Source organism: Planococcus citri, chromosome 4 (genome assembly GCF_950023065.1).
Source record: "Planococcus citri chromosome 4, ihPlaCitr1.1, whole genome shotgun sequence".
In the NCBI taxonomy this organism is placed as follows: domain Eukaryota; kingdom Metazoa; phylum Arthropoda; class Insecta; order Hemiptera; family Pseudococcidae; genus Planococcus; species Planococcus citri.
In genome coordinates, this window is record NC_088680.1 from 62,981,486 (window position 1) to 62,996,345 (window position 14,860).

General features: G+C 35.2%; 2 protein-coding genes across 2 annotated transcripts; one reads left to right on the top strand and one right to left on the bottom strand.

Annotated features, from left to right (window-relative positions):
* Positions 1-8,923: 8,923 nt before the first annotated feature.
* On the bottom strand, positions 8,924-9,888 carry LOC135842778 (uncharacterized). The gene is made up of 3 exons (XM_065360409.1): positions 9,477-9,888; positions 9,218-9,369; positions 8,924-9,072 (listed from the first exon to the last, which is right to left on the bottom strand). Exons 1-3 carry the CDS (start codon positions 9,732-9,734, stop codon positions 9,054-9,056), a joined length of 429 nt encoding a protein of 142 aa, XP_065216481.1. The 5' UTR covers positions 9,735-9,888; the 3' UTR covers positions 8,924-9,053.
* Positions 9,889-10,027: 139 nt separating this feature from the next.
* On the top strand, positions 10,028-14,852 carry xmas (RRM_XMAS2 and SAC3_GANP domain-containing protein xmas). Its single transcript, XM_065360392.1, has 3 exons — positions 10,028-10,331; positions 10,543-10,604; positions 10,940-14,852. Exon 3 carries the CDS (start codon positions 10,980-10,982, stop codon positions 14,850-14,852), a length of 3,873 nt encoding a protein of 1,290 aa, XP_065216464.1. The 5' UTR covers positions 10,028-10,331; positions 10,543-10,604; positions 10,940-10,979.
* The last annotated feature ends 8 nt before the right edge of the window (positions 14,853-14,860 follow it).

Sequence of the window (14,860 nt, forward strand, 5' to 3'; positions counted from 1 at the left end):
GAAATGATGAGTCCCGATAAGGCCACTTTTTGGCCCCGGCCAGTTATCGACTCGACCACTCTTAAAATGCTGTAATAAATGTCCCAAATACTAATTTGTGGTTAGTTAACCCAAAATGACCATTTTTTGAGCTCCAGGGGTTCCCAAAGTTGTGAATAAAAAAATAATTTTTGGAACCACTGAGTATTATTTTCAAAAACCTTTTTTAGCGTAAGATATCGGTTTGAACCCGATAAACGTTAGGCGAGGTGATTTACCCATTTTCGACCCTCGAGGGCATAAATTGGGGGGAGGGGGGTTTGATTTTTGGAAAATTTTGGAACCATCATTTTGAACTTACCCCTTTGAACCTTCCTAAAAAGCTTTTTACAGTTTATTAGTATATGAAAGACCTCCATCCTACCGAATTTTGAGCTCAATAAAATTTTGCGCTGGTACTCAAAAATCCAATTTTCCAATTTTTCGTAATTTCGAAATTTTGGGAACCTCTGGAAAGCCAGAAACTTGCGATTTGCGCCAAACGTAATGTATTGAGGTATATATTCGATTATCCAGATGAAAAAGTTCAATTAAGCTCCCCCTAAATTCGTAATTTTGAATCCTTCTTTTGGAGCCCCCCACTTTAGGAACCCCTAAACAAGGCGTTTAACCACATTTTTTCAAATAAATTGAAGAATTTACTTTTGAACCACCCTGGCAAGTGCTCGATAATTTTTCATTCGATTTTTCCTGTAACTTTCAAAATTCAACTTTTTTGGGCTAAATTTTGAGATTTTACTTCGTTGAAATCGTGAAAACGTGAGTCTGGCGTTTTTTCTAAGAGTAAAATCTCCCTTAATGATGAAATCACAAAAGGTTTGGTAAAATTCAGGTATAGAAACATGAAAATACAAAACGCCGGAAATTTTATTCGTGAAAGGGAAATAAAATCAAACACTAAATAAAACAGAAACAACAATAAAAACTACTTTTTAGTTGATTTTTTAAAATTAATATTATTAACATATTAGGTAGGTAACTCGAAAACATTTTCTGTTGGGAGTAAAATTAAACTTTAATTAGATCGAGGTAGCTACTAACTTTTTGGCTGTTTCTGCCTTCCGGAATCAAATAAAGAGTACATATATTCAATATTCATTAAGGATTTTACATTTTCTACTCTGAGATTTTCCAAGAAAGTTTGAATAAAAGTTTGGGTAGGAACAGGAAGTAAATGGATAGATTCGCAATGTATATATGTAGGTATGGAAATGGACACATCAATATTTTCAATAAAATGACGTAAAAAACGGAGCTAATTCAAACAACTTGCTTTTCTTATCTACGTGACTATTTTCACTAGAAGATAAGCACTCGATTTCAATTTGAAAATGTTCTCTTTGAACATGTTTAATTAGAGTAATAAACGCGTCATTGCGTTCACACGTTTCCAATGGTACAACCAAAGGTAGGACCTGCTTGATACCTACTCTCTAAATTTGAAACAGTCAATTTCACTGCTTAGCAGTCACGACATTTTGCCTTTTTAAAGCAGTAGTTTTTTTTTACTGCAAAACAGTGAAAAATTACTGAATTGGTCAGTCAAAATGATTTTTTACTGACCAATTCAGTAATTTTTCACTGTTTTGCAGTAAAAAAAAACTACTGCTTTAAAAAGGCAAAATGTCGTGACTGCTAAGCAGTGAAATTGACTGTTTCAAATTTAGAGAGTACCAACTTACGATCACATATCCTATCTTTACGGTTTGGATTGGCTATCGTTTTTAGCCGTTCACATCGTAATCTAAAAATAAATCTACGAATAAAAGCTACAACCGAGATAATTTTATACCAAGACTTAACATGGCTCAAAATAGGTAGGAATATTTCATCCTTGATAAAAATAGCCATACCTACTTTGGTCAATTCTGGTATCTCACGTACCAATTCGAACGTACATGAGGTTATTTTCTCAAATTCATCAAAATTATCGAGCCACGTTGGCCCAAAAACCCACAAATTTTGTTCAAAAAATTCATTAGCCAAAATGCCTTGTGGTCAAATTTTTTAGCTAGCAAATTTATTCACCCCTGCGAAGAATTTTCTTCCACGGGCAATTTTCTATCACAGGGAATTTTCCTGATCCCCTTGTTGTCCAAATACTCGCAATTTCAAATAAGAAAAGAAAATTAGCTTATGTCAAAATACAACCTTTTTCCAGTGGTTATTTATGAAAAAATTTCATTATTTTTGACATTGTTATAGCACATTTTTAAAAATATCTCATTTTCTTTCAAATTTTACATTTCACCAATCTAACCTCAATTACATACTTTGAAAAAAAAAATGAAAATGAAACAAATGACACATATAACATATAACAATTATTATTTGCAATGAATGAAAAGAATAGCTGCTTGCGAAGTAATACGTATTTTTCATATTTTATTAAGGTCTGACACATATAGTCCGGCATATGACAATAGGAGTAATTGCACCCCCCCCCCCCGCCGATCCTCCGGGACAACTTTTTTCTTAAAGGGGACATCCTAAGGAACATTTTAAAGCAAAGTTGCCAAAAAAAAGTTGGCCTTACTTACAAAATGGCGGCCATTTTGATTGACAAGTCAGCCGAAATCGCAGATTTTGCGTTTTAACATAGGACTTGCACGAACTTTTTCAAACTTTACAAAGGTAGATCGAAAGATCATGCAAAAATTTATCACCTGTCAAAATTTCAAGTGCTAAAGTGCGTTTTTCGATTTTTGGTGAATTTTTGAAAGTCGAATTTAGGCCAAAAATGAGGGAAAAAATCTAAATTCCACCAAAATGACCAAGAAAGCTGAAATTTGAGATACGCCCTATTTTCGTCATGCCAAATCGATTGGAAACAGTTTCGACTCGTTTTGAGCAGTTCTGGAGCCTCCAGCAAATTTTTGAAACTTTAAATTTTCACGAAATTTCATCAAATGGAGATGGAAAGCTGAAATTTACTCTACAATTCAATTTCAACACCCTCTGAAGACGACTTCAGGTGGGTTCAAGTAATTTTAGGGCCTCCAGCGACTTTTTTTGAAAATTACTGGAGCCTCCAGCAGATTTTTGAAGCTTTAAATTTTCACAAAACTTCATCAAATAGAGATGGAATGCTGAAATTTACTCTACACTCCAATTTTAACACCCTCTGAAAACGACTTCTGGATGATTTCAAGTCATTTTAGAGCCTCCAACGACTTTTTTGAACATTACTGGAGCCTCCAGTAAATTTTTGAAACTTGAAATTTCCCCAAAATTTTATCAAACCGAGATGGAGAGTTGAAATTCATTCTGCAAACTAATTTCAATACGCTACGAAGTTGACTGCTGGTGAATTTCAAGTCGTTTTGGTCCCTCCAGCAACTTTTTGAAAGGTTGTATGACTTTTTTTGGAAAATTGAAATTTCCTAAAAGTAGCTGGAAGCTTCAAAAGGCTCCAGTAATTTTCAAAAAAGTCGCTGGAGGCCATAAAATGACTTGAACCCAGGTGAAGTCGTCTTCAGAGGGTGTTAAAATTAGAGTGTAGAGTAAATTTCAGCTTTCCATCTCCATTTGATGAAATTTTGTGAAAATTTGAAGCTTCAAAAATCAGCTGGAGGCTCCAGTAATTTTCAAAAAAAGTCGCTGGAGGCCCTAAAATTACTTGAACCCACCTGAAGTCGTCTTCAGAGGGTGTTGAAATTGAATTGTAGAGTAAATTTCAGCTTTCCATCTCCATTTGATGAAATTTCGTGAAAATTTAAAGTTTCAAAAATTTTCTGGAAGCTCCAGAACTGCTCAAAACGAGTCGAAACCGTTTTCAATCGATTTGGCATGACGAAAATAGGGTGTATCCCAAATTTCAGCTTTCTTGGTCAATTTGGTAAAATTTTGATTTTTTCCCTCATTTTTGGCCTAAATTCGATTTTCAAAAATTCAACAAAAATCGAAAAACGCACTTTAGCACTTGAAATTTTGACAGGTGATGAATTTTTGCATGATCTTTCGATCTACCTTTGTAAAGTTTGAAAAAGTTCGTGCAAATCCTATGTTAAAACGCAAAATCTGCGATTTCGGCTGACCTATCAATCAAAATGGCCGCCATTTTGTAAGTAAGGCCAACTTTTTTTTTGGCAACTTTGCTTTAAAATGTTCCTTAGGATGTCCCCTTTAAGAAAAAAGTTGTCCCGGTGGATCGGCGGGGGGGGGGTGCAATTACTCCTATTGTCATATGCCGGACTAATAGATAACCTATCTATGACATACTATAGGTGGTCCTCTTTTCTTAACAAGTTAGACAATTCGACGCATTGTTCGTATGATGGTGGATCATCTGGTGATTCGGCGGGTGGGGAACCCTCCGAAGGTGAACCCTCCGAAGGTGACCTGCCCCTTAGACAGTCTAGACAAAAAACCACTGTTGAAGAAAAAATCATAATTACTTACAAAAAATTACAAACAATTACAAAAAAAATGAATGAAAACAATTATGCACGTTTATTGTTCAAGTGTTGCAATTTTTTGTCAACTTGATTTTTAAGGTCCCAAACATAAAATAGTTGTCGATTTGTCCGGAAAAATAGGGTTTTAATGAGTTTTTTTTTGCATAAGAAATGACATGGCGTTATTACCCTACCAGGTTGGGTAACACCGCCAATATGTACTTTGTGGAGAAATCGTTATTGCCAGACCCTGTGAGACCCCTCCCCCCACTCATGACCATGAAATGGTAGTAGACACATACGACTACCACTTCCATCACCTACTTTGGTCATGGGGTGTGGTGGGGAGGTATCAGAGCAATTTTCCAAACATGTGGCGTTAATACCCGCAGGAAACGACGACTCGGAAATAATTATTATACTCGTGAAAGTAAAATAAAATAATCAAACACTATAGTGTTTTTGTTGTTCCTACAACAATGAAAACTACTTTTTAGTTGATTTTTTTATTTTTGATTAAGTATTAAGTATTATATTAGGTAACTCTGAAAACTTTTCTTTTAGGAGTAAATAATCTTTCATGAGATCGAGTTAGGTACTACCTTTTTTCTGTTTCCGCGCCCTCGGGAATCGTCAAATAAAGAGTACCTAGGTATATTCAATATTCATTAAGGATTTTACATTTTTTACTTTGAGATTATCTAAGAAAATTTTAGGAAAAGTTTGGGTAGGAACAGGACAGGAAGTAAATTTTTAGTAGGTTCGCAATATATACCTACATATGTAATCAATATTTTCAATAATGATTTACTTACATTGTATGTGTATTCTTTAATTACTCGTTGAATTGGTTTCTAACAAATTGTGTATGGTATTCAGTCGATAGGTATGCACCAAGTGTGTGCTGATAATTTTTATTTTATTTTTTTCAATTTGAAAAATGAAAATAAAACTATGAAATCTTCAAAAGTCAAATAATTGGGTGTTTAGTATTTTTGAATAATTTTTTTTTTCTTTTTTGAGATAAATAATTGAAAACTGAATATTAAAATTACAAACGTAATTGTTTTTACAAAATTGAGAAATTGCAATAATAAATAAGCACGAAGAATCTTAATAAAGGTAGCACTAGTAACACAGTACATACCAGTCAAGCAGGTACCAATAAAGCATCACTATACCTATCCCTGGATTGGCTGACATTTTTGGTGAATAGTCGGTTTCTACGATAAATTCATTTAACTACTATGAACGTTGTGTTTTTCAAAATTATGTTCGAACATGGTTCTAATATTTTCCTATTATTTCTACTTTCTAGATATGTACCTATCGAAAAATACTACTTACATTACAACATCGTAAGTTGAATAATTAGGTAATGCAATTTATTGTGAGTAGGTATTTGAATAACTTTTTTTTTACGAAAAATAATTGAAAATGAATATTAAAATTGCAAATGTAACCGTTTTAAGGAAATTGAAAAATAAATTGTATAATAAAATAAATAAGCATGAAAAATCTTAATAAAGGTAGCACTAAGCTAGAGAGTACCTACTTAACGAAAAAGACTGCTTGCATAATATGTACAACATCGGTAGGTTATATGGTTATAATTTTATTGTGTTCTTCTCTTTTGTGTAGGTATATGTATAGGTACTTGATTTCCTATAAAAAAAATATTAATAGGTATCGCACTTACAAAATAAAATTTAGCGGTTATTTCAAATTAAAAATACCTACTAATTATATGAATAAAGAACAAGAAAAAAATATTAAAAACAATTTTTTGAAGCAGATTAAAAAAATGAAAATTAATATACATTTTTACTCGATTAGATCAGAAAACTATCTGTAACTTGACAAAATTTAAAAATTGAACGCCGCCAAAACTGCCATTGGATGCAAAATCAGGCAGGATTTGAACGATCATAACGCGCAACGTTTCTTCACAAATATTGCTACACTCTCTAGGTTCGATATTAATTAGGTACTCACCTAGACTATTTTTTTCTTATGTTGTGTAAGTATTATTTTCTTAATGTGAAAAAAAACAATAGGTAATTTGCAATATTGTATATTATTTTAATTTACAGTTCGGCTCATTCCACTCAAATTAATTTTGAGAGAGAGAGTGAGACATCAAGTAGGTTTTGCTTCAAAGTGTATTAAACTGACAATAGAAAAGATACAAAATATTACTTACCATAACTCATAAGGAGAAAAAAATTTTAAAAACTAAAAATTTTCTGTTTTTAGGTAAATTTTTGAAATTTGTACAAATCGCTATGTCTCGTCAAAAACCATCCCCCCCCCCCTTTCTTTCGAATTTCACCATTTTGAGCCTTTCTGGAGCCTTCAGCACGATTTCGGACTTCTCTATAGAATTTTAAAATGTCTCTAGAAAGGTTTGAAATTAATTTAGGCAGCTATAAATCGAGTTGTGATTTATTGGTGAGCTATTTTGAGAAGTTAATGCACATTTGATCCGATTTCCTATATAGAACACCTTATCATACCTTTTTTATCATTGAATTCCGGTCAAAAAACACCCTCAAGGTGTCCGCCAAGAAATCGACTCAGAAATCAAAAAAGTACTTCAAACAGTTTGAGAACAAGGCAAACTCGATTTTTACCCGTTCAAATAAATTTCCACGCCTTCTACAGAAATTTTTCTAGTTTGGAGCGGTGAAAATCCCAGCTGGAGGCTCCAGATCCAGAATGACCAAAAATTATAAAATTCTGTTTGAGGGAATTTTTATTAGGTTCAGGACTAAGTATCTACGAGTATATCCTTCATTTTTACTGAATAAAAAAATATATAAGTACTTACCTAGCCGAAAATGGACAATGTTGAAGTTTCAATAATTCGCTAAAAAGTAAAAACCGAAAAATCAATTTTGAAAAATTCTCAATTTCACAAACTTTTGATAATTTTTATTATCAAGTATGTTAATTCAATTTATGCAATTTATTCATTTGGTTATTAGATAAATTATTTTAAAATTAGTTTTCTATCCAGAAATTGGTCAAATCTAATATCAACTTCAGCAACTTGTATCAAAAAATACGAATTTGCCAACTTATCATAGGCATGCCCAGAAGGCAATATGGCAAGCTGCCCTGCAGCTGTGCATTCAGCCCTTCTGTTCCCCCTTTAGTTTCGTTCATCTCTGTTCCCAGGGCATCTTGAATCTTGAAAAATCTGTTATTGAATCAATTTATATTTGATTTTTGCATTAGGTACTGCATAAGTAGGTACAACTAACTACAAAGTTGGATGTTTACAAAATCGATACTACTTTAATGTTGTTGTAATTTTATAATAAAAAGTTGATTATCATGACGTAACTTAACAAATAGAATCTTACTTATTTGAATGTAATGTTATTACAAATAAAACTTAAAATCTTGATCATTTTGTTTTTTATATTGTGATTTCAGCAACTCCCACAACTGAAACAATTATGTAAATAATTTTATTTTGTTAGACCCTCGGGGGAGGGGGGGGGCATGATTTAGTGAGATAGCAACGATTTTCATCAAAAGACGAGACCATTTGGCAATTTTGACAAAAAGCATTACATATTAACTGAAATTTCGGCTCCAAAAATGTAAATTTTTTTTGGAAAAATTCATGTTTTTTCAACTTGGAGGGCTTCCAACGTCGAGTAGGAATTGAAGAGCTAAAACTTTCAGTAGGTAAGTACGTATATATTTTTTTTAGTTTTTCTCATCTAAATAATCAAAATTCACCATTATCTGCTAATAAAATTACAAATTACAAAAGACATACTCAAATTCCTGCTTATATTTCGGGGCACAGGGATGTTTCAAATTGAAATTCTGCGTGTGCTGTTAAGACTACACGTAATTTTTTGGAAGAGTTGGTTCTACTCGTATCACACCTCAACCATGTCTATTTCTAGATAATGTAAAATCCAATCATCGAACTTTTTAAAACTTCATTCAACACTTCACGGCTTCTGCGAGGTTTGAAAATCCTGAATTTTCAAAAATATGCACCAGGTAAGAATTCATTGTATCATCTCTCCTAAATAAAAAGAGTAGGTAACCTAATTAAAAAAACGAAAAAAATAGACGACATAAGAATTCAAAGTAGGATACCGAAAACTCAAAATTGTGCTTTTTTTCATTTTCAATGTTAGCTATTTAAAAAAATTGAAAATAGACATAGAGATTCTTAATAGCTCAATTTTTGCCCAACACCAACTGACCAAGTACAGTTTGAAAATTGAAAAAAATGCGGAGTCTTAGACAAAAGAATAACTTTTTTGACACTTTTAAAAAAGAAGGATCATCGGGTAATAAGAAATACTTCTCCAAATGTAGTCAACAATTCAACATCGTAATGACTCTAGGTCAAATCACGTAACCTGAAGTGCAGAAATGATGAAATGCTACAACGATAAGTAAGTTGTAAGTAATTAGTATAGGAAATGATGTTTTTTTATAAAAATAACACGATCAAGAATAAGTAACAACTGTGTATTGAATTTCGTGGCTATAGGTACTTAGAATACTTTCAGTCTTTCACTGTTAATCGAATCCGGTAGAAAAAAAACAACGGCTATCATATTTTTGATTTATTGGCAACGATTATTCCTTCGAAGTTAGCCTGAAAAAAAAAATGAAACAAGGATGTTTAGAAATGAGTAGGTACCTGATTTGTTCCAACGCACACATGCGATAAGTTTTTTTCTTTTTACATTAATCCGAGCATTACGCATTTTCACACTACATATGTAAGAAACCATACTTACATTTCTATACCGAATTTTCCAAGGATTTTTGCATATAACCGAGCAACGGCTCCTAAAGTGTTATCGGACTCGACTACTTGCGCCTGCTCATTTAGAAGGTACAGGGGATGGTCATCGTAAAAAATCGCTCTGCCTTCGCCGGTTTCTCGATTCTGTAAAGAGTAAATTATTCAAAGGATTGAGTATATAATATACACACATGACACATGTTGCTGAAATGCTGATAAGTGAAACCACTTCATAGGTAATGAATACTTACAGTGAGGATCACGTGAGTAGGGAGAAAATCCAGTAGAAAACTTTTATTATTATGCTCGTACGTGAATTGGTACGAATTTAGATCAAAATTATCAACTTTTTCGAAGCAATCGTAATCTTTCACATTGTCCAGTTCAAGTTTAACACGTAATCGTTGCCGGAGAGTTTTTAAAATAATAAATTTTACTTGTCGCTCATTGGAATCCAACATCAAAGGTTCTGACTTATCAATGAGATTGTCTGTTAGATTCGCCGGCATCTTTAATTATAGGAACACTCAAGTTATACTATTCAAGTAATTTATTATTTAGCTAGAGCACCATTAATAGACAAACTTCAAGACAAACAAGTGAAACACCAAATTATAGATAAGAGAGTAGACTTCAGGAAATTTCCTGAATTCCTGCTCTAAAAAAATATAAAAATGTGATCGTTTGTGTGACGTCAGACGTCAATCTTTGTTAAACCAATGAAAACGCAGAATACGTTTCGATTCGATTAAGGTTTTTGTTAACCTTGTTTTTTTTTCTGAAAACCTTGACAATTCAGTAACCTTGCATAAGAGGAAAACAAAAAAGATGTCCAAAAACAATCACGATCACGAATCTGAAACACGAATTCGCTTTAAATTCCTAACCTTTTTTTGTGTAACAATTTTGCATTTATAAATTATTTAGTTGCTTAATTTCTATCGTTTAAATATTGTAGTATTCTTCAGTGAAATAGTATATTTCATCAGTGATAAATATTGTGCTCGTGGAACGTCTTAGAGGAGTGACTCCTGCGTCGTCTATTCAACTCTATCCTGTTGTCATCATCGCTTCAATTTGAAAATGAATTCAGTGTCAAATCTTAGGTAAGTTCGTATTATCATTAAACTTTCTGAATACGAATTAACATCAACGATTCTCTATATAAGTACATATACGAGTAGTAATCGTTGAAACGTGTACAAAAACCAGTAGCTGAATTACACAGTTACACCAAACGAAAGGGAGTTTGTTTTCTAAGTAGACCAACAGGTGATTCGTAAAGATCTAATTTTCAATTAATTTTTCTTCTTCTAGGTGATTCGTTTGGCAAGCACCGATACATAAATACGAAGATTTAACATCGCTGATGTTCAGAGGTGAGATATTTAATTTCATTCGAATTACTTCCGTTAACGTATCGTATCCTAAAACAGGTCACTGTAGCTTAACATATAATTCGGTCGTACGCGTACTGTAATAATTCCACATTGGCGTTTGATTTGTAATATGTGTAATGTATCTGTTAATTATACATATTGTAAGTATTATCCGCCTCGATGTACATATTTATTTATGTATTAATGTGTAATTTTGCTCCCCCAAAAAAATGGTATTTTTTCAAGTACATTGTTGGAAGTGACGAACAGTACCTACGTCCAGACTAAATGAACCGTATAGCTGAGTAACGTATTGGTGGTTTTCTTCTGTGCAGAATTGGAGCCCCTTTTGGACGCCACCAAAGTCGATGAAAAATGATGTACTACGACGATGTGGACGTGAGTAGTCTCGATAGTAAAGATACCTTCGGAGTTTTCAAAGTACCCGAACCTCCTAAGATACCGGACGAAGACAACGCCAAACCGAAACCTAGTCATAGATCGTTGAAACGAGATTCGCCCTATGAATCCAAACAGCATAAATTATTCTCTCGTAAGAAAATCATCGACGACGATGTAGAAATCGTTTCGGAGACTAGATTAAAAATACCTAGGAAAAAATACGACGACGATGAACCATTTGCAGGCGAACCGAAGTTCAAGTTTGGTCGTAAGAAACACGACGACGAAGAATTATTTTCCGAAGCTAAGTTCAAATCTGGTCGTAAAAAACACGACGATGAAGAATCATTTGGCGAATCACCGAAGTTTAAACTTGGTCGTGCTAAGAAACACGACGATGAAGAGCTATTTTCCGAACCGAAATTCAAACTTGGTCGTAGTAAGAAACACGAAGACGATTCGGTTCGTAAGAAAGATGACGAATTGGAAAAAAGCAAACCAGTCGATCCACTTTCGACCGACTTCATGTACAAAACCGCCGTCACGTTCCAAGAGAAGTTATCGGTTTTGGAAGAACGCGATAAATATTTACGCGAGAGTGTTTTTAAAACCGGTAACAAGAATATGAGCGTCATCGTGAACGGCACGTGCCCGGATATGTGTCCGGAAAAGGAACGTTTGTTACGTGAGATTTACTGCTCGTTTAGCGTATTCGAAGGACAGGTGGTCGATAACGAAATGCACGTTGTGCCCGAACTGCTCGTCAAAGAGTATTCGCGTAGCTCGGCCGATCAAGATGAACCGTTACCGCATGAATTACGTCCAGAGCCTGTGCTGATCGACACAATGAATCATATCGTCGTTAATATTATGCCTAAAATCGAAGAAAACATCGATATCACCGAATGGTATCATTTTTGCTGGGATCGATTACGCAGTCTACGTAAAGATATAATCCAACAGCAGCTATGCAGCAAGAACATCATTCAGATATTAGAGCAAAGCGCTAGATTCCATATCTGCTGCGGCGATCTTCTGTTCGGAGCTGATCCGAAAATATTCGATGAGAAAATCAACGCCGAAAATCTAGTCAATTGTTTACAAATGCTCATCAACATGTACGAAGACTTGGAGAAAAAAGGCATCAAATGCGAGAACGAATCCGAGTTTAGAATCTACATGATGCTGCTGTTACTCGACAGCGGAGATATTCCCGATGTGATCAGATGGAACGATGAGAATTCTAAACAATACGCTCGTCAAGCTAAAGAGATATTCTTCGCTTTCAAGCACAATTTGTACACCAGGTTTTTCAAACTGGTCAAGAGAACTAGTTACTTGAACGCTTGCATTTTACAACGTTACTTTAGTACGGTCAAAACTCAAATTCTAACCGTGCTCGTCAATTCGTACTCGTCCGGTACGCAGAAATCCAAATTCCCTTTATCGTTCGTGAAAAAGAACCTGGAATTTGATACCGATGAAGAAACCGTATCGTTCGTCGAGTCGCACGGTTTTGTTTTCGATTACGAAACGAACGAAGTACGAGGATCGAAGTCTTCGTTTGCAGTACCGGAGATGAAAGTAGCTTGTGGATCATCGTACATAGTGAGGAATAAACGACCATCGATTCTCGAAGCTGTCTCTAAAGTTCCTGGTTATACTCCGAAGAAAACCTTGTCCAAAGTACATTCGAGCTTCAACGAATACGATAAATTGAACGAAAATGCTTACAAAGCAGAAGATCAGAAAGACAAAGTCATCTCGTTGTTCGGTAATATTTACTCGCAAAGTGAAACCGAATCGATCCAAATCGTTGAACGAATCCCAACACCGAAAAATCTATCTCCCAAACCTGTATTCACGTTCAATTCGGAGCAAATCAAACCGATCAGTTCTTTTATCGAAACACCCACCAAAGAAAACGTATCTCCGAAAAATGCATTTTCATCGTTCACTTTCAAAAAGCCTGAAATACCAGAACCTCTAATCAAACAACCATCTCCGGTTCAAACTTCGAATATATTCAACTTCAGATTCTCGAGCAGCATCGATCCTAAACCTCAACCAGTCTTCCAACGAATTCCTTCACCAATAGAACCGGTCAAAATAGCTTCGCCAGCTCCCATACCGAGTCCAAAGCTACCCACTCCTCAAGTTACCGAATCAGAGCTCTACGATCCCGAACAAGCTACGGTCACGAGTGACGAAGAAGAACCTTACGTCGAAGAATACGTTCCTGAACCAGTCCCTGTTCGAAAATCCGAAGAAGTTCTCGATAATCTGAACAACGCTCTGAAACAATTCCAAACTCTGTACTCGAATTTCTTCGACTCGAATCGTAAACAGTCCGAAGAACAGACCGAATTTAGAATCGAACGCGAACATCGACGATTAAGAAGAACGGTTAAGAAACGATTGAAACGTAACAACGCTAGAAAATATGCTCGAATTTGGAAACAGAAAGTCGATCTGATACGTAAGAAACGCGACGATTTCGTCGACATCGTTCATCTCCCCCTAGACGAGTATTTCAGCTTGTGGGGTACGATGAAATCGAAGGAAAATCTACCCAGGAGTATCGTCAAGTATACCGCAGATGCTGAGAAAACCGTTCAATGGAGTTCGAATATTTTAACCGGTAAAAGTCTCAGCGTTAATTACATCGGAGATAAACTGGCCGATCTTCTAGTCAACAACGTACGAATCCGTTGCGGTATCTTGAAGCTGAAAATGAAAACGATACTGTGCTGGAAAGTTCTAGTCTCTTTACCGTCTACGAGTAACGATAGCTTTCGATCGTTCTGTACCAGAGTTTCGGAATTCTGTCAAGTATTATTTTACAAAGATAAAAATCTTAAATTATCCAACGTCCAAACCGTAGAATCGAGTGGAGTAAAGGTATGCTCCAGTATTAACGTTATTCCTGGTCAAATCGAAACTGCAGATCAAGTTGCCGGTATCACGAGCCTACTGGTGTACGTTTGTGAAAAACAAGAGACCTTCGACGAATTTAAAGATCGAGTATGTTCCATCATCTGTCACAGCGTTGTTCATCCCATCGTCGTTAACGTTATAGCTGTAAACAACTGTTACAAAGATCAAATCTCAGCTACGTTGACTCGAATGAAGAAAGCTAAACGTATCCTCGACTGGAGCATTACAAAATGGGATAATTTCTTCACCATTCCCAAAGCACTGCTGAACGGAGCCAGATTCGCCCCATGGACACCGTCCTTCGGTGTAAAATCGTTGACTGAATTCGTCGAAAACGCCACCAGCGATTTCTTCCTCAGCATGTGTTATTTATGGAATAAATCCCTACCTAATACACCGGTCACTTACATCAAACTGTATGATTCGTTCTTGAATAAATTACAAGAAGCACTGGCCACCGAAACTCTTCGAAAGTATAACTTATCGGCTGAATTTTTACCTAAAATCATCGACTCCGGTGACTCAACTCGTAATACGTTAACGGAACCCGAGCTGATTACGTTGATTGGTAAATATTCGCTGATTGGGTTTACCAAATGGCCTCCGAAAACCGTACCTAAAATGATCTCACTTCTGACTAAATATTGCCAAGCTATCGATAAAGATGATAAAACGTTTCTACCTAATGTATTACGACTGGTCAGTCCTAGAGAAGATACGGACGTCGAGACAATCGATCAGAACGCTCCGTGGATCGAAGTCGTCGAGTTGTGGTCCAAGTATAATATTTACGCTGTATTGAAACGTGAAAATGACCTTAAAAATATATTCGTCGTGTACGACGAAAGTAAAATCAAACAGACCGCCGACGGTTTGTGGATTTATAACACAACTCAACCCAGTGTTTAGATCGAACT

Excerpts from the sequence above, each read along its gene's own strand:
- LOC135842778 (XM_065360409.1), bottom strand. The coding sequence starts at position 9,734 with ATGCCGGCGAATCTAACAGACAATCTCATTGATAAGTCAGAACCTTTG. Across the intron at positions 9,370-9,476 it reads CTACTCACGTGATCCTCACT|AATCGAGAAACCGGCGAAGG; the intron begins GTAAGTATTCAT and ends TACTCTTTACAG.
- xmas (XM_065360392.1), top strand. The coding sequence starts at position 10,980 with ATGATGTACTACGACGATGTGGACGTGAGTAGTCTCGATAGTAAAGAT.